We start from the raw sequence: 20,487 nt of genomic DNA on the forward strand, positions 1-20,487 counted from the left end.
AGCAGCGGTGTTGCTGTATGTGTATTTAGTCTGAGGCGGGGGTTCATATATTATGTTATTATCCATTATCTATACACCGCTTAATCCTCACTGGGGTCGCGGGGGGGCTGGAGTCTATCCCAGCTGACTTAGGGTGAAGGCAGGGGACAGCCTGGACAGGTCACCAGTCTATCACAGGGCTACACTTAGAGACAGACAATCAAGCACACTCACATTCACACCTACGGACAATTTAGAATCACCAATTAACCTCAACATGTTTCTGGAAGCCTGAGAACCCGGAGAGAACCTGCACGAGGAGAACATGCAAACTCCACACAGAAAGTTCCCGGGTGTCCTCACCGGGACACGAACCGGCAACCTTCTTGCTGCGAGGCAACGGTGCTAACCACCGAGCCACCTTGCAGCCCCAGTTGTTTTGTGTTGCAATTTATTTAGCAAATTGAAACACTATTATCCCTCTTTTGATTTTACTTGTTTCGCAGATTTAACAACACCCACAGGCCATGTTTTCTTTGCAGTTTTGCCTACTGTGAGCAATAACTCAACTTGACTGAACTAAAAACAGCTGCTTTCATGCTGCTTCCCTGTAACATAGACTGTGCTGAAAATAACGTACTGTTCAAGATATTTTTATACAGCTGCTCCAACATTCTTGATTTGATTGTGGGTACACACTTGCTGCTTAGCTCTTGTGCTGTGAGGTCCACAGCAGGTACAAGACACTGTGAGAGCAGCAATCATCTGAACTATTTTAATGCCTCCAAGAGCCTCCTTTCCGGTTGAAGTGTAGACTTTTCTTTAAGGATGTCAAATCAGGCATAGGACATTGAAGAGAGAAATGGATAAGATGACATTTATGCTTTAGAAATTCAAATGCTTGCTAGATTCTCTTTAAAAGATCGTATTTGTGATTTTATTTCAAACAAACTTTCATATCATGAGTCTGTTTTGATTGATATGTAAATGGTTGAAGGACATCAGACTCACAGCACAGGATTGGACAGGCACATCCTTTATTCTACATTGCAGTTTTTCTTCAATTCCTTGAATGAAAGTAAAACTGTTTCTTCTTTACAGTGCATCACATAATTTGCATGAATTTAATGTTGTACTGTAATGACCATGATCGCTTTTTGTGAATTTAACCGACTGTAAGAAAAATCTAAATGATTTTTAACTTTAAAAAAAAGATCAGGGCCGTATCACAGTGGAACTATATCTCTTTGGATTTGGTTGTTTTTCAGCAACTGACCATTTGCTTGTCCAGCTACAACAGATCTGTCAAGCTTTGGAATCTGTGATGCTTTAGCAAAGGTAATGAAGTTTGTAGAATAATGTCAGGTACAGGTCAAAGTTTAGGGCATGAAGCTAACTGATTTATCTGTGTTGTCCACGTTTACTCTGATCTACTCTACAATACAAAAACAATGTTGTTTCCTTATTTACATGTATCCTGCATCAGTTCCTGATGAGGATGTGCAGCTTTAGGCTGCCAGTATACTCTATTAGAAGCTTAAATCAGGTCAAATAGTTTCAAAGATGTCTTCTCTTTCTCATTCTCTACACAACTTTATTTGCCGTTGTTAGTGAATACAACCCGATGCAGCACTAAGAGCCTTTAAAATGTGCTTTTTTCCCCTCATATTGAAGAGACAAACAGCCTCTGTCTTTTATTTTAGTTTACTTATCATGTATGTAGCCATCAAGCGCATATTTAAAATTCTTTTACAGGGACTGAATCAGCAGAAAACACTTAAAGGTCAGCCAAAGACGATGTTTTTGACCAACAGACAAAAGTACAATTAATGTCATTATCTGGAGCAGGAAAGAATAAAAAGGCTGCTTTTGTCCACCTCGGTCTGAAATTAAAGACCCACTGTTCTAAAAATTACAATGTACTTGGAGTGGTTGATCTGCCATTGTAAGCTTGACAAACAAAATTGGTCGGACACTAGCAAACGGTCAGTTGCCCGCAGTTCTGTCATCTCTTTGCGACACTTTAAAACCTCGCTGTCAAATCCTGTAAACAACCATAAGGGGATTCATGCTGATGAGGTGCAATCAACTTGTCATTTCTCCATCAGCGGGGATTGTCTTGAGTACTGAATGTGTCTAAGCAGATAATTGTTCACTGAGGAAAAAAGCATTTAAATGTGAGTTTCAAAAGCTTGCATATGCCTCTCAGTGGGACTGAAAGATGTCAAAGCATCTTTCCCAAGGTGGCTGATCTGTTCTTCAGGCTCGGTAATCTGCAGGTCGCATATGGAGAAAGGATTTCTTCTGTCAGGCTTCCTCTCCTCACTTAATGTTTTGCTTTTCAGCCCTGTGTGCCAATTTATCCCTGTCGGTTCACGATGCGTATTTTCCACCTGAAATAGAGAAGAGCAGAGTGAATTCCAAGTTAATGCAAGGCCAGGGGACAAATCAACCAGGACTGTGTAATTTCAGTTTTCGGTTGTTGGTTTCAGTTTAGATTTCCCATTTAGATTCATTGAAACCCACCACGGAGTTGCTTGAAATTTCACTGGGGCTTTATACTGACATGAATATTCATTGTGAGTTTGATGAAAATTGAGTGATTTTTCTGGAATGGTGACTCCAGGCTTTATGTGTACTAAATCTGAAAATTTGAATCCACAAGTCACAATGAAATATGCTGCTGAGCCCTGCATGCATTACCATGTATATAGCATTTATCAACATTTATTATTACAGTTTGTTCTTTTGTGAGAACCTACTTTCTTTAAATGAAATAATAATAATATCTATGTTTGACAACTCTAGGTTTTCATTCCAAAATTGTATTTTACGTCACCTCACCGTCAAAAAAAGCTCCCAGGACTCAGCACACTGTCCAATGAAAGAAAAAGGGAACTAATCCTCTTTCCCTAATAACATAACCAATTCCTCCTTCCTGGATTCAGTGCTTCTTATCTGGAGGTGCAGTATTTAGCAGCAGGAAGTGGCAGCAGGGTGAACACAAGGACACATTTACTGTTTGTGATGGTTGGAATAGATGTCCCTGGTTGGTGTTTAACAGAGGAAACCACTCTGATTCACAAGTCAACAGCAGGATGAAGGAGGATCAGGACACTGAATACAATCAATCGATGGAACACAGTGTTGAGTTTTCTCATCTTTTGTTTTGTTGCGTGTTGACAACCAACACGATGGTTCACATTTTATGCACCAAGGCCGACAGATGAGTGCACAATCTTCAGTCAGACACTGGAGGGGACCCAAGTAACATCACACACAACTACAACACTGATGTGTATTTTTATGCACAATGATGGACATATTTTTATTTAAAAAATGGTCTGACTGCTCTGATTGAGGTCAGGATTTGTGCGGAGAAGCTTAAAAATGAATATAAACCAGAAATTTGTGTTTAACAGCTGAAAAACAGAGAACATAATTTAGGGTCCGATCCTGTTTTCATAAAGAAAAAGTTATCTTTATTTATGCTGCTGTGTGATACTGCAGATATTTATTCGGAAATCAATCTGACACACAGCCAACTGTGGGCAGCAAACAGGACTTCAGTGAGTATATTCATGTTCCTGCAAGATCCCGAATTACCTCCAGTGAAGCTTGAACAACAGTACTGTTCCAGACATTAGTCTGACATGTTTCAGATCTGTCTGAATCACATTATTAGCTGTATCTTTGCAGACATTTCAACATGTCACATAATAGATTCTCAAGGGTGGTGTGTATGCCTTGACACAAGCAGGGGGTTTCATCTACCCCAGCTGGGTCGCCTGTATGAGGGTGTGTAATGTTAAAAGACCACGAACACACGAAGACCCCAGGAAACATCACTGATGATGCGTCCAGTTCCATCAACATGACATGCTGTATGTTAAAAGAACAGATAGCCCACGATACGAGAGAGAAATAAAAGAAGCATAAGATGTGAAACTTGCTTTGTGATGTTGCAGAACTCTGCGTGAGTCCACCTCTGCTGACGAAAGACGCACAAACTGAAGCTTCTGAACTCTCTGCGGTTTTCATTCTGCACCAATCAGACCTGAATCACTGGAAACTGCACTCACTGTAAAAAGTAATTTTACTGCCTGAAATACATCCATGGGCTGTAACCGTCTTGTCGTGTGCAACAAAACATGTTCCCCCATCTCTCTGACACATTAACTTCTCCTGATTTACATTAGCTTTGACGAGCAGAAACATGCAAGTCTCTGCTCTGAGTGCTCTGACTCAGTGGAGACACTTCTCTCACTGCGATTTAGCATCATAACTCAGTAACAGAAGGGGAGTTGTGACCTTGTTTCACATTGCTTGAATTCTCAATAGGCATCTTGGATTGCGGTGCTTGTATAGATCTTCTGTGCTGCCAGGTTTAGATGCATCCGATGCATCCATTTTTCAGATTTTGCAGCATCTTTGCAGCAAAATCCATGTGTCATGGCTACAACTGTGTGCTCTGTCAGGATTAGTTTTACTAGTCAAGCAAGTGAATACATATTAAGAATTTATCGCTTTTTTTCTATTAACTTGAACACACAACAAATAAATTTCAAAACTTTCACTGCAAATATTAGTTGTCTGGACGAATACCACTGTACACTACAACTTGAGTTAGCGGAAGCATACAATCATACAATATATTGTCTGAGTTTGAACTGACATAGACGAAGGTGGCATCTTGGTCCCAGTGAACATTACACCAGCAAAAGGTCGTTCAGATTCGAAAAGGGAAATTTCTTTCAGTAACAACAGGGATTGGAAGTTCCCATTCAGACAAATTAATGCCTACTCACAACAAAAAGATAAAAAGATTTAGGGAGCAATAACAGAGGCTCTAATCCGAGCAGGGATCACACCCACAGAGCTGATACAGATAACTTGCATCCTTCTTGTGAGACTGACATAACCTGTTGTAGCAGAGAAGAAGCACATTGCACAGCTTATAATAATAATACTGGAGGGGCAGAGGACACCTTTTATCTTTACTGGCGAGGCAAAGCTACTGTTTAATGCACTTATTTTACATGAACATATACAACTGCTCCCACTATGATGTCCTGTCAACTTCTTTTTGGCAGCATACACTCTATCTAGTTTGGATATTTCCTTTGAAATGCTAAATGAGTTGAAGTGAAATCTTCATATAGACCACATTTGCCCACTAACGCAATATCACTTTGGATAAATTCACTAAGCATTATCATCTCGCTTTCAAACTGCAACTAGAACTATACAACTATTCAGATTGAATTGCAGCTTTTCTTCCAGGAACCGCTCTTGGGATTTCTAGGATCGAGGCACACAAGCATGAAGTGGTAATTCTAGTTTCCTAATTACAATTTGTGTCATTGAGGCTGACAGGAGCTTTTGCTTTTTCTGTTTCCCCCAGACTAATTGACTGAGCTTTTGGCCATCTCATTCGATTCCCTTCCCCGCTTTCAACAGTTCTCTTGTCAAATAGTACTCACAGTGACTCTTAATTCCTTTAGTACTTCTCTACAAATGCAACACACTACCAAGAGATACACAGTCACATCTTTTGAATTGTCAGTCTGCCTGTTGTGCTAACAGAGATGTAAGACTGTGACTCTGAAGTCACCCTTGTTTCAGCGAAGTGACTGAAATTTAAATGTGAGCATAATTATGTGAATGTAATTCAGACTTGTTGAGCTGTGATGGGTTCAAGAAATTGAAAAGCAGGAGAATAGATTAGAATATTCTGTGAATATTCTTATATTTGGCACTTGAAATATGCCCCAGCTAAATCAAAGCAAGAAATCATCCATCAGGGAGCGTAGTGAAGCGGCTCTACAGGAAACTAAAGTCAGATGAGTCAGATATGAAATATACATACGCTGTGACGCCATCTGAGGCCTGAGACGCTGGCACAATTAAGATTAAGAAAGAAATCTGCAAATCAGGGAAAATGCAGGGGCAATCAAGGGGAGAAATCAGTGTAAATAAAAAGAATGTACAGCAGCATGTGTGTGGGCAGTCACATATGCAGATTGCATTGATTCCTCAATGCTTTGTTAGAGAATCACGGTGTGAGCTGATCAGCTTCTGACTGCAAGATTTCTCAAGCAATGTTTTCTTAAGCTGCTTTCAAAACTCCTTGATGATTTAGTTGGGTATTCGGGATTCTGGTTTGGAAATCATCTATATATTTACTTAGCCATCTACAAGTAAATATTTTAAATGTTACTGCTGTTGCCATTTTCAAAGACTCATGTAATTTCTGGTTCATATTTGACAGTCAGAACAATTTTACAAAATGTGAAGGTAAGTTACTCTAGGTCATCAACCTCACATGCCTGAGCCTGCAAAAGGTGCCATTGCTGTGGAAGACATCCTGCGTGATACGGTGCCCAAGTCGTCTCTGCATTGTGACTTCAATCACTACCAACCAGTGGCCCTGACATCCCACCTGGCAAAGACCCTGGAGAGGCTGGTCCTCCAACACCTGTGCTCCCTGGTGAGCTCATCTGCAGATCCACTGCAGTTTGCTCACCAGCCAAGCGCTGGGGTTGAGGACGCCATCATCTTCATCGTGCAGAGATTCCTGTCTCACCTGGAGAGGCCTGGAAGCACCGTGAGAATCAGGTTTGATGACTTCACCAGTGCTTTCAACACCATCCAGCCAAAACTCCTGACTGAACAACACGGGAGTGTGCAGCCAGCTGACATCATGGCTCTTGGACTTCCTGACCAACAGGACAGTTTGTGTGTGTCTGAGACGGTGGTCTGCAGCACGGGGGCACCTCAAGGGACTGTTCTGGCTCCTCTCCTGTTCACCATCTACCTGACCGACTTCACCCACTACACAGCAAACTGCCACCTGCAAAAGTTCTCGGATGACTCTGCCATCATCTGTCTCATTCACTACGGAGACGAGAAGGAGTACCGAGAACTAAACCAGAACTTTGTGGCCTGGTGCGAGCAAAACTGCCTCTAAATTAATGCTGGAAAAACCAAAGAGCTGGAAGTTGACTTTCGCCAACACAAAATCACCCGTCCTTCTCAGATGAACATCCAGGGAATGAACATTGAGATATTGGACTTTTACAAGTACCTGGGTGTTCATCTGAACAAAAAAACATTCAGGCTCTGTACAAAAAAGGCCAGAGCAGAGTCCTTCGGTGTGCTTTTTACAACTCGGCGGTGACATCAGTCATTTTTTATGGTGTGGTTTGCTGGAGCAACAGCATCACAGCTACTGAGAGGAAGAGTCTGAATAAACTGGTGAAGAAGGCCGGCTCTGTCCTGAGCTGCAGTCTCGATCCTGTGGAGGTGGTGGGTGACAGGAGGATGATGACATCATCAGTCATGGACAATACCTCCCACCCCCTACACTGGACTGTAAGAGCCCTGGACAGCTTCACCAGTGCCAGACTTCTTCACCCACGCTGTACCAAAGAGAGGTACCGCAGGTCCTTTCTCCTGTCAACCAGCTATGCTCCCAGTAGCCCAACAATGTGCAATATCCCCCTTTTAATATGTAAACAAACAACACTCATATTCATATTTAGACATGTTCACTTATATTACACTGGTTATTTGCACTATTTCACGACATGTACGTATGCATGTATGTATATATTTGCATTTGCACTGTTTATTATTTTTACAACTGGTTTTCACTGGTTTTTTCATGTGTATTTTTATGTTCTGTGCTTTCACTATTCTTTTTATATGTGTATTTTTATACTTAATGTGTCAAAAATTTCCGTCCAGTATGTGTGTATCTCTGTGTGTACTGCTGCTGACAACACTGAATTTCTCCACTGTGAGATAAATCAAGGCTTACCTTATCTTATCTCATCTCATCTCATCTTATTTCTATGATTCACATGTGAAGGTATGTTAGCAACTAGTCTCAGGGTTGAATGGTTTGACGCAAAAAGAGAAGAAAAAGTCTAACCAAGGTCTGCAAGGGAAGGTCTTCACAGAAAATTAACTGAAGTTTTGACATGGTTTCACATTTTCTGCTTATTTCTAATGTATTATGTATGTGTTTTTGCAGTAGTAAAAAGATTTTTTGTTTTTTTTACTGAATGACCCTCAGTTCACCTGAAAGTTGCTCGTTTAGACGGGCAGGAGCAGCGCTTACACAGAGTAACTCTTACATAAACGTCATCAATGCCCATGTTTCTTGTTAACGATCTTAATTATTAATGAATTTCTTCTCATGCAGTTATTTTCATGTTGGGCACTGCAACATGATTTCATTTTGGAACGAAAATAAAGTTTTGTTTTGAAAGAAGACATCGATTATACTGCTGAGCTTTTAAAAACACTTCACCTGCTGTGATTAAAGGTTTTTGAAGTTTAGCAAGGGAACATTACTTTATGATCTTTACAAGAATAACACCATTTTCTACGCAGTCAGTAATTAGACAGACTGCGTCCAAATAAATTCACACCCTATTTACATTAATGTGCTCTTTGTTTGTGTTTCATCGGAGCATCTCCGTTCTGAGTGTGGAAATACTACATGTTGCCTTTAAATACTCAAAATGAATTATTTAATCATAGCATTGTAGGAGGAAGCAAGATTGGAGACATCATCTTCTTGTGTCAGAGCCACAAAATAGCCACAACAAATGACCACAACTATTGTATTGCAACAAGCTGCGATTAACACAGCTGCTTGTTGTTTTTGCAACTTTACAAAAGCAAATCTACAATTTTTCACAAACACATGCCATAAAAATAACTTGTCAGAAGCAAATGTTGTGGATGTTATGAGTGCAGCGAGTTAATTTTATACTTTAGCTTTTGTACCAATATAACCAGGTAGAACGTGTTATTTTGTGAGAGTCGGAGGTGTTGATAGGCACATTTTTGAAAAGGCAGCTAAATAAAGGCTTGTTTTTTCTTCCTCTGTTTCCAGTTTCTATGAAGGTAACTGTCATACAGCTGTAGCTTCACCTGCACTGTACCGACCTAACGGTGTTAGCACTCAAAATGTTAAACAATTCCAGTAATTAAATATCAAATCACACAAACTTTTACAAACGATGTTAGTTGGCTTGATCCAGTATTTAATTCTGCACCAACAACTTCAGCATTAAATTTAATTTGAATGAGCTCACATTAATTAAGGATTACCCCACTGCCATGACTCAAAGATCTGAGATTAAGTGACAACAGGTAATTAATCCATGTAGAGCCGACCAACTGAGCTGTGATGAGGAGCAGATTGTATTAAACTCTGAATATAAATGTTGCAGCTAGTGCCCCGTGGTTCCAAACACTCTGCATATTACTGTATATTCTGCTGGATATTCTCTATGTAGTCTACCAGTGTTTTCCGTCTCAGAAATGTGGTGCCACTGTTTCTCTTCCTGGAAGTAAACGCCTTCCCCTCACATGGAAAACAGTTTAGTGTCTAACACGTCATGATTATTGATGTTAAAAACCTCTCTGCTGCAGAACACTGCTGAAAGCATGTATTCACTAACATGATGAAGTGTTGACATGTTGACCTTGACATTTTACAAGGTCCAGACTGTTGTGCAGTATTACACAAGGAGCTTAAACACTCTCTCTGGGGAAAATCCAGTTTTCTACCTTGTGAACATGTACATATGTTGTTGTTGTTGTTGTTGTTGTTGTTGTTTTTAATGATATGAGCGGAATACTTTCATGCAGAACAAACCCAAGGAAACAGTCCTGTCATCTTGCGGGGTGGAGCTTTGTGTATCACTGATCTTTTTCAGAATGACTACAACTTATGTGGCTGAAATCCTCCAGTATTATAGCTTGCTATTGTGCAGAGCAGAGTAGTTTCACAGTGTTTGAGCAGAGTCGTGGTGAGTTGCTGAGATTGAGCTGCGAGTGGAGAGAAAAGCAGGGACTAGGTCACCGTATTCTCAAGGGCAGCAACAGCTTTGAGTTACATCTGAGCCATTTTAAGGCCGGAAGGGATTCTTTTCATGGGGGGAAATATTCTAAACATGTAACTTTGACACACACAGATGTAGTTTTAGAGATCAGATCAAAAGGACATGGACTTAAACCTTGGATTATTTTCATATTTATCGTGTTTGTAGTTGACTAATGATTTCCAGGTATTTTCTGGGCCCTTGCCAACATATGTAAATGATACTGAATATAAGTTTTTTATTTATTTTTTGCTAGAAGCTGAAGAAAGCTGACATTAACCCAATAAACATCTGAAAACCTTTTGAAACCATTTATCACTGCTAAAACCTATAAAAGCTAGAACAAATGTAGGATTATAACTTTCTGGTTGTCCTTAAATAAATCACACGTGGTTTGTTATGTACCTTTAGTCTTATGTATCTTTTTCTGTAGTAATAAATGTGCGTATTTTACCTCCTGTTACTGCTGCTCATGACATATTTTAACTTATAAACTGCTGCACACTCATCTATTCTGGAGTTTAATTCGTGTTAGATTAACTGCAGGTGAGCAGAGTGCACACAACACGAGGAGTTAGGTTTTCTTATGCTGCTTTACTGTTATTTTAAACACGTTACCCTCAAACAGCAAATTCCTTATACAAGAATAGACCGATTCCGAGGTTTGCCGCATGATGGTGAGTGGAGTTGTTTGACAAGATGAGGTTTGGAAACAAGCCAGAAGCTCAGCGGGTTGTGCGGAAAAAAGAAATCATCCTCTCAGAGAATTTGACAAGGTTGGCTGATTAGAGAGGGGATGGGATGGAAATTGGAAGTAGAGGAGAAGAGAGGGTAAAATGACTCGCTGCTGCAAAGTGTCCAACTTTTTGACTCACTTTCCACCAAAACCAGTGAAGTGATGTTTAACAAGTTGGTCCACACCAACTATTTTACACAGCTGCAAGTCTTGATGTGCTGCACTGGGAATCCGATTCATTTCAGTCTGTAACTCTAAAATAACAGCATTGTTGCGGTGGCTTGAAATAAATAGGTGCATAGAGGCAAATTGTTAAATTTGCTAAACTATGTGCTTACAAATTTGAGAATGAATCAAACCTCCACTCAAACTTTTTCTTCATTTACATTTAAATTGATTTCCCAATGTAGTAAATTAAAAGCATTTATGCTGTGGTGTAGATCAACAACATTTTACTTCATTTTGCAAAATTGTGCCAAAACTAAATTTACAAAACACCAAGGTTATGGATGGAGAGTGGGTTGTAGTTTGAGAAGTTTTCATTGGAAGTTTTTTTTCTGCCTCTAGAGTTCATTCCAACTGTCATGAAATTCATGAGACACGTCTCTTTTTTCATGAGACACATTTCAAGCCCACGAGGATGAGAGTTAGTGACACAAAAACAGACTTTGATATCTTGCTATCGCTTAAAATAAAGCAAAAAAATATGATCAAATGTCATCGTCCTACCTTCTTCTTGCCATTTAAGGTCTGCTTGACAGCAAACTGCCTGAAGGGGTTGGAACGAAACTCTTCTTCTTCCTCCACTGTCAGTGTTGGAATGGCCGTCATCGGGCGAATGACCCCGGGTTTCGTCTGGGTGCGAAGTTTCAGAGTTTGACAGCAGATGAGAAGTTTCTTAAGTAACTTTTCCAAGACTCTTTATATGATTGGTGTTATAAAAACGGCAGCAGGGTAATAAGTTGATCAAATGTGTACCTTTTTAGAATCCATCAGTTTTCTTTCCACGCCGGCAGAAGGGTGCAGGCTGCATAATGACGCCTGAATAAACAAGAGGGAGGGAAGAAAAAAAATGAACACAGTTAATGGAAATGCTAATAAAAGAAAGCACTTTATATACTGCAGGCTTTATGTAAAGGCAAGAAATGTACCTCAAAGCACCTGAACCACTGATGACACTTGCTGTGACATTTGCAATTAGTTAAAAAATGATAGCGGCTAAATGTGGAATGAAGTGGAAATAATAATTTGCTGTTATTATTCTAAGATGCCAGATGTGCAAAAACATCTGCCCTCTGATCTGATGTACTCAAATTCAGTTAACTTATCCACAATGAATATTCAAAAAAGGATGCAGCCTGACATAATAGTATCTTCTACCTGGCTCAAAAAGTTTTACAAAAATTTTAAAATATAAAAATAAAAACAAAAAATGCCAGTGCTGATTGGCAATACTGTTGTGCAGTCTTGTTAGTGAATCAAATTCAGATGTAAATTAAGTTCAGAAAAACTGACTTTTCTTAATGTACATGAAAATTAAGTCTCATGTCTGAGGGTTAGGCATCGACTTGGAGCTGGGCTGTAATTTGCGATTCCAGTGACTGTCTGGAATCCGGTTATGGTGGAGAAACTGTAGATTGGTATGAGAAAATTTCAAAACACAACACCCATAAACCCACAAATTGCTGTTTTTACATAGCTGCGTATGTATTTCTGCGTGTTTGTGAGTTTTAGAAGCAGTACGAAAGTCAATGTAAAAGACCAGTGAGACCCAAAGGCACTACCAAGTATTTTTAACCCTATGCTTTATAAATCTACTTGAAAACCATGCACAGACAAGAGCAATAAGGAGACAGCCTGGAGGAGAACGTGTTCGAGGAAAAACAATCAAGGGCTTAAATTTATGCAAATAACTCAAGGCAAAAATTAATTTCACTTTTTAACTGACCACATCTTTAAACAGAAGATACTGTGCAGCTTTACAGGTGCTCTTTGGTGCAGACACACTGAACGAGCCAAGCTGTTTTCCCTGTTTCCAGTCTTTTTTTATGAGCTTAACCCTATTCAGGACTTTTACAGGACAAAATTTGGAACCAAAAATGTGTCATTTCATCAGAAAATTTATGTAACGTAGGATAAAAGTATATAATGAATACCAACAAATATTTTTTAAAGATATATTTTTGGGGCTTTTCTGCCTTTAATGATAGTTGACAGTGAAGATAGACAGAGTAACGTGGGGGAATGACATGCAGCAAATGAGCCACTGGCTGGAATCGAGCTGCGGCCGCTGCATCAGAGGCTATAGTCCCTGTACATGGGTCGCCCATCCATCCAGTTGAGCTATTCAGGCGCCCACCAACAAATACTTTGTTGTCCAGTGGACCCCACAAGACCTTCTACGTATGGCAACATGAAAGTCCTGAATAGGGTTAACCTCATGAGTGCAGCACTGCTGTTCTCACCTCACTCAAATAAAAACTGCTTATATTAAGGATGATTCCCAAAACGTCTCACTATTCCTTTAATGTTGTTGAAGTAGGAGTTAAAAGCGCCATAAACTCTGTTTGTTAGCAGCGTTTACCCCCCAAAAGAGCAAATCTATATTGAAGCAGACAACGTCTGCTTTGTGTTTTTGAAGCAATAAAATTCCTGATGGAACATGTTTTCTTCAGATGATGAAATGCTGATGTGGCATAACAGCTCGGTCCTGTAGGACTAAATTTGTCTGATGATAAACTACTGACAGCAGTGGGTTGTAACACTGGTCCCACTGGGGTGAAATCCTGGGGAAAATATGTACCTTTAATTCAACAGAACTAGCAGACTCTTACTCACATATTTGGTTTCACGTCCCAAGGATTTTGGAAATGACGAGTTGTTCTGCTGAAAGTAAAAAAAGAAAGAAAGAAAGAGCAAAGTGAAACAAAACAACACAAGCCTCATCTGGTGGGAGGATGGAAGGTTTTCATCTGGAAATGATTCATCACTTTTGCAAAATTGACAGAGAAGCAGATGAAAAGAAGCCCTTTGTTGACACGACTCGGTTCACTGAATGTATCTGAACTTTGGAGACTGTGAAGAGTGAAGCTGACACCAAATAACCCTTTACTTTTTTTTTCTTTTTGTGCAACAGCTACTTTTTTTATTCCCGGTTAATCATTGAAATCTACATTTTTTCATCACTATAGTCTGGACCTGAAGAAAATCTGATTCATCGTACACTGATGTCAACACTCAAACTCACAAACTTTTTTTTTTTTTCAAACTCACAAACTTTTTTTTTTTTTTATCTGGAAACTACGAGAAGATTTCTCCTTTGATGAATGATGAGAGGATATCTTTTCATTTCTTGTGCTGATGATCATAAAGCCAGAATTCACTTTTATCCCACTTCCAGTTTGTGTTTCAGCGCAGAGGATTTACTTCCGTGATCTGAAAGCGACAGCAGTTTTTGCATTTTAGACATTTCTATTTTATCTGACTTTAATGATTCACATTTTTGGTGATTACTTTTATTTTCTGTCCTCAGGCCGTTGATGAGAGATGTACGATAATAAGGATGACAAAGCATCCAGAGGCACACTTGACATTATTTCACAATGTTTTTACACATAAACAATGACCCATCATTTATTTCTGATTATTTATTCTTTTATTTATTAGTAATTTGTTATTTATTGAAGCATCTAAATTCTATACTAAAGCAGCATCAGATAACAAAAATTTGAATATCTTTGGATTTGTTTGTGTGCAACAGGTCTAGTGTGAACAGACTTCTTGTCATTTTCACACTTTTTACACACTTTTTATACGTAAAGTAGCATAACATGGTTACAATGCCAGGAAACTTTAACAAGAAAGAAAAAGGAATTAGATTTTCTTTAACAATTGTTTTACAAAATTAAACAAATAAAGTCAACGTTCTCCTTGTGCTCCCAGGTTTTAAACAAGATGGGAAAAATGGTAATTCTACATATTTTACTGCTCACATATTTAATTTCTGTCTGTACTTATCTCACCTCCGCTCTGTGTAAGCACCAGCCTGGAGTTCATACCTGTTCAGTCCAGTGATCCCATCATTTTTCTGACTGTTGAGTCTTGTTTTTTTTTTTTTGCTTTTTGCATAATCTGATTACTGCAGATATTTTATAGAATTTTTTTGTATCACAATTTTTTATTTATTTTTTTATTTATTTTTTCGCCTTTGTGCCTTTATTGATAGTGCAGTGAGAGAGAGACAGGAAAGTAGCGGAGAAGAGATGGGAAAGGGATTCTAACTCATGACCTCCACATCGGGACTGTAGCCCTGTACATGACACGCCAGCTCAACCAGGTGAGCTATAGCAGCACCCCAAGTATCACAATTTTAAGCTTAGTTTTGCTGAAGTTTTCCGACGGAACGTCACATCACGCATGATTAGTTCAAGATCCAGAGGAACAAAGTTGTTGTAGTTTCTGGTTTTGTTCAATCGTGTCATTCTGGTGAGTTGTTGGGCTGCAAGGTGGATCGGTGTTTAGCACCATTGCCTCGCAGCAAGAAGGTCACCGGTTCGCGTCCCGGTGAGGACACCCAGGATCTTTCTTCGTGGAGTTTGCAAGTTCTCTCTGGGTTCTCCGGCTTCCTCCCACACAGTCCAAAAACATGTTGAGGTTAATTGGTGATTCTAAATTGTCCGTAGGTGTGAATGTGAGTGTGCTTGGTTGTCTGTCTCTAAGTGTGGCCCTGCGATAGACTGGTGACCTGTCCAGGGTGTCCCCTGCCTTCACTCTAAGTCAGCTGGGATAGACTCCAGCCCCCCACAACCCTAGTGAGGATTAAGTGGTGTATAGATAATGGATGGATGGATGGTGAGTTGTTTTTTTTTTTTTTTTAATAGTCTTCAAATGTGCTGGCATTTGGGTTAACATTCCAAACTAATGTTGTGTAGGCATGCATGTGTCTATAGATACAGAAATAGAGTTAGATGAAAAGATCACTTTCAGATCCGTCAATTACATACATAGCTCGACTTAACACCATTTAGCTGAGCATAAAGTCAGAAACAGCTTGTCTGGCTCTTTTAGGCTTTATATTATCTTTAATAATTTGTGTAAAATGGACAAGCTGTGGTTTTGCAGGGTTATATGCTGGACTAAACCTTGGCTGGCTGTGCGTGTAATCATTTCATCATTCATTCATGTAGACAGGTCGACAGGCAAATACCCCTGATGGAAGCACACATGGATGTTTTTACTGTGGCACACACAAGAGGTGCTGATTGTCTAACTCACAGCAAGCAACTGCATTTCATTAACACTGAAAAAAAAATCCAGTGTGTATGAGCTCTGCACACTTGTTAGACGATATTAAAGAAATACACTTTACCTGCAGACCAACACTAGGAGTCGATGCCCTGGAGGACTGCAGTGACAGGAAACATTTAGCCAATTAGGATGCAAAAATAACCTCACGTCTGATGTTGCAAATCAACATTTCACGTGTCAAATTTTATATGAATACTGATATGAACTCACTGCTGGAGTGGAATTTGCCAATATCTCATCAATGACAGCATACAGTTCCTCTGACTGCTGCCGGAGTTGAGCAGGTGAGCACATCTGTGGAGAGGACAAAATTATTCATGCTGCTGAGTGAAGTGTGCAGTAAAAACCCGCATCAGCTTGTGCTTTATTACCTCAATATGAGTGTCTGCAACACCTCCGTCCGGCGTGTTACAAGGAGTCGGTTCTCTCTCTACCTGCTCATCTATCGCCTGTGAACGCAAAGACAGAACACGCTGAACTCTCTGCCGAAGATAACGCTTTTTCTGAGTGACAACTCGCTATCTGCTGCAGCATCTCCTCCTCTCAGCTGCTATTTATCTGCCTTCCTCTCAGACAGGGCTTCCTTGCCATACTGCGGTGTGAATAACACAGCAGCAGGTCATGTTTTCTTGTCAGCTTCACCTGATTTGACTTTAAATAAGGTTTAAAACTGACTTGCCTTGTGAAATAAATTGTTCTTTTCAAGCCTAGCACATTTTTGCAGGTTCAAATGAAACGTTATTCTTCGTGAAGCCTGATTGGTAGAGTCGTAGGATTTAACTTTTTTAATTAAAACTTCACAGCATATGAGTTTATTCAGATTCACATAATGCTCCTTGTTACGTACATTTTTAAGATGGCCTGCATCATTTAGGGTTCATACTATATACCTGGATATTTAACAGGATACGAGGATGTTTTAGTGGGATTAAGGTCAAAGAAGTGAACTTACTTGCTGATCCAGCAGAAGGGTGTTTGTTGGAATCGCAGCAAGCGATTTGTAGCTCGACTTAATCTTGTGCGTCTGGAGTTCATAGACAGAGAAGAGCAGACGGTGAATGCAAATGAATTTAAATACAATTTTACTCAAGATGAACTTTGTAGAATGTCCTATGGGGATGTATCAGGCATGCCTTATCTCACGCTGCTCCTAATCATGCACAGCGGCCACATTAAAGACACCCAGCAGTAAGAACAGTGATAAAGTGCGTAAGTCTGCTTTGACAGCACCGGAAAGTACATCACTTTGCTGCACACACAGCTCATTTGACAGACTGTAAATGTCAACAAGTTTGGTTTTTCCACACTGACAGGCAAGAAAACTAACAGACTGAGTCCCACATCGACTTACAGTTCCTGGCTTGCTCGAAATAAATTGAATTCCTGAGCCGTGTTACTTAACTTCAGCTTTCTAAAACTATGTTTTCCAAGTCAGACGTGCTTTGGCCTAGAAATCAAAGTTTTAAAAAGCTGATGGGCAAATTTTATGATGATAGATTCCCTCCTTTGCTTTCTACATTTCAGATGCGTCAGTCATCAGAGTTGGATAACTCTGTGAAGCAACAAGCTTAAAAGGCATGAATGAGTGATGGCAGAGACAAACAGATAAACAGAAATCTAAAAACAGTTGCACACAGAGGACAGAGCTTCATGTCCTCATATCAGGTGAGTGAAATCTGTTTTTAGCCACACTGCCTGGAAGAACAGTATGTCAGAGAGAACATATTAAATAATATGCCCCGTTTAAACAAGTCGTACATATGATAAGCACGGCAGCTACCTTTCTTTTTTTACCCTCCCTGTCACTGCAGTCTGATATTCCACTCCCCGGCCTTGGGGAGGGCGTGGAACGCAGGGACAGAGACGGGGACGGGCTGAACTCTCTGATTGGTGGAGCAGGGGAGGGCGTAGGCGTGGGGGAGCTGGTGGGCGACGGCCACCCGGAAAAGATGATAGGTGTATAGCGGGAAGGGGACAGGCAGTTGGCTTTGTGAAAACCCCGCGGTGGTGGGACGCTTTTGGAATCGAGGCAGCCCCTCTCCGATCCTCCTCCCACGTTTTGCAAAGCAGGGAGAGGTGATGCTGTGTCAGTGCGAGCAGAGAAAGTTGTGGAACGTGAAGGCTGATGAGGATGAGGAGGAGTGACAGGCGGAGACCTCAGCTGCTGAGAAAGCGAGTGAAGCCTTGAGAGAGATGAATTTGGTTGCTGGCTCCATTTCTGGGGCACAGGGGTCTCCGGCTCATTATTAAGCTTAGTGGACGGGGAGATGAGTTTTTTAAGGTTATTATCTGCATGGCCCTTCAGGAATTTGCTGCTGGGCTTCAGCTTGGGGGACTCGGAGATGTGTGTGTTGGGCAGGTTTTTGGAGGTTGCACAGTGTGTTTCTTCATGCTTTGATGGAGAAACAGATTTGAAGTCTGAGCAAAACAGTGGCGCTCGGGGTAGTGTGCTGCTCTTTGCTGGCGGAGGCGAAACAACCCGCTCCCATGTAGGCACGCCGCAGGAGTGAATTTGCTCCGAGCATCTTTTCACTTGAGTTTGAGGGCAGGTTCCACTGAGCTCCCTCGACTGCACCGTTGGAGGAGCAGTGATGCACCGACTCGCTTCCCTGTGAACGTGGCTTTGACTGTCTATAGAGGCAGATGAGGAGTATAGGGAGGAAAACTCCAGGGGAATAGAAGCCACGCTGGAGGCTGCTGAGCATGCGTTACAAAAGGACAGGGTCACAGGGTTAACAGGCCAGCAGGGGGTGTAAGGCCTCTGCAGAGCAGGCGACAGGACAGGAAGACGACCTTTCCTCAGGATGGCAGTGAGGAGGGAGAGTCGGGTGAGAGGAGGCCGGTGCCGGGGAGGGGAAGTCTGCGAGCAGACAGAGGAGGTCAGGCTCTCGCAGGACGAGAAACAGGTTTGAGGGATGTTGAGCAGACTAGAGCCAGGAGCCAGAAAGTGCCTCTTGATCTGGACGACAGCGGGGGAGAAGACGCCCGAGCGGATAGATGAGCATTGAGAAACAGTGCGGCTGAAAGAAACAGGAGAGGTTACAGAGGAAAGCTGAGCAGCAGACCAGCTCTTGTCTTTGTCCGAGCCCTCCGAGAGGATGGACTCTCTGGATGAAGCCGGGGTGGGGAACAGATCTGCAGAGTTCGTGGGGCTTGTTCTGTCTTCTGACACAGACTTTCTATTTGCAAAGCAACCCAAGCTAACCTCAGCGCGTCCAGAGGTATCGTGACACCGCCGCTGGGAAATGCCCCTGTGTTTATCAACAGCTGTTTCCATAGAGGCCGTCACAGCGGCTACGTGGTTGGGGGTATTTTCAGACTGAGCGCCAGATAAAGGAGAGGCTCTGGTGTGAGTCAGGCTCACCGGAGCTGGTGGAGGCTTCATCTGAAAAAAAAAGAAAAAAAGAAAGAAAGAAAAAACTTTCTTTTTACTTTTGTATTATCAGAAAATTCACACCTCTGGATAAATTACTTTTCTTTCAAATTGTGAAAAGCCACACTGACAAAAATCATGGATCTGCAAACTAATTTTTTTAACGAGTTCCATCAATTTGGCCGTGAAAGTACAAAAATAATCTCATTATAGGGGTGACACTTTGGAACATGTTGGGCTGTGTGCTTTTTATCTTCTTATTAAATTCTAATTAAACTGTCAGATTTGAAAGGTAATAAATCTGGACATTTGACAGGCACGATGCTTTTTAAATGAAAGTCAAGTATATATTTTTAACTAACCCTGACATGTATAGATACACATCTGGACAGTATTCCACACATACACATCTACATTGTAATGTCAATGACAAAGCTTTTACTGCAGTTTCCACATGACATTTAGAGTGTTCCTGTTGTACTTACATGAGCTTCTGTCTCCCGCTGGATTATGTTCCCCACTTTCCCCTCCACAGAGTCCTTGATAAAGACTATCTCTGCTTTGAAAATCTCCCCGTCCGACATTCTCCCTCCGGTTGTCTCCTCATGGGACACGGCTGCGTTCTGACAGGAGAAAATGAAGCAAATGTTTAGGAGGAACTGAGCAAGTGAAACCCGAGAAAACCCGAGGTGAACTTCAGTGAGCCCGTCTGAGCTGTGGGGTGTGCTTGGTTTCACCACGCCACATGCCCCACACATATAATTCACATGTACACGCACATGTCCGGCTGACATTGGTGCCGTGCATGTGTCAACTGAACAACTGATACAGGGTCTGTGAACACACACAGCCTTTAAGCCTCCAGTAGCTGAAGTTACAGTCTGAGTTTTTTTTTTTATTTACATTTATTTTTTTTAAATAAATCCAAACCAGCTGTAACCAATCTTCACTATAGTTAGTTTGTCTTTTTATAACTGTGTATTTTTGTCTGCCAAACTAGGGTCACACAATTTTTGCTATTTTGATCCCGCAGATGAAGTATCAGTAAGATATATTCTTATAGCAAAAAGCGTCTGATATTTCCATAATGGAAGCAGCTAAAGCCTTTTTAATCCTTATAAGCCCAAAAACCTGCCAGCAGGTTTAAAAGACATGTTGTCTGAATAAAATTGCAAAATAACAACATTTTT

General features: G+C 40.9%; 1 protein-coding gene across 2 annotated transcripts in view; it reads right to left on the reverse strand.

The window, feature by feature from the left end:
- Positions 1–997: 997 nt before the first annotated feature.
- The window catches only part of mlip (muscular LMNA-interacting protein), a 35,724-nt gene continuing 16,234 nt past the window's right edge, over positions 998–20,487 (reverse strand). Inside the window, exons 3-12 of one of the 2 annotated variants that reach the window (XM_008297554.1) lie at positions 19,783–19,920; positions 17,705–19,309; positions 16,877–16,948; positions 16,296–16,373; positions 16,135–16,218; positions 15,986–16,021; positions 13,456–13,500; positions 11,596–11,658; positions 11,347–11,472; positions 998–2,372 (exon numbers count right to left, since the gene is read on the reverse strand). In XM_008297554.1, the coding sequence (XP_008295776.1) occupies positions 2,151–2,372; positions 11,347–11,472; positions 11,596–11,658; positions 13,456–13,500; positions 15,986–16,021; positions 16,135–16,218; positions 16,296–16,373; positions 16,877–16,948; positions 17,705–19,309; positions 19,783–19,920 (2,469 nt within the window). In that variant the 3' untranslated portion in view covers positions 998–2,150. Of the gene's footprint in view, positions 2,373–11,346; positions 11,473–11,595; positions 11,659–13,455; positions 13,504–15,985; positions 16,022–16,134; positions 16,219–16,295; positions 16,374–16,876; positions 16,949–17,704; positions 19,310–19,782; positions 19,921–20,487 lie in introns of both variants that reach the window. The other variant, XM_008297553.1, reaches the window with a different exon arrangement.

The sequence above is a fragment of the Stegastes partitus genome, unplaced genomic scaffold (assembly GCF_000690725.1).
Source record: "Stegastes partitus isolate 25-593 unplaced genomic scaffold, Stegastes_partitus-1.0.2 Scaffold1229, whole genome shotgun sequence".
In the NCBI taxonomy this organism is placed as follows: Eukaryota; Metazoa; Chordata; class Actinopteri; family Pomacentridae; genus Stegastes; species Stegastes partitus.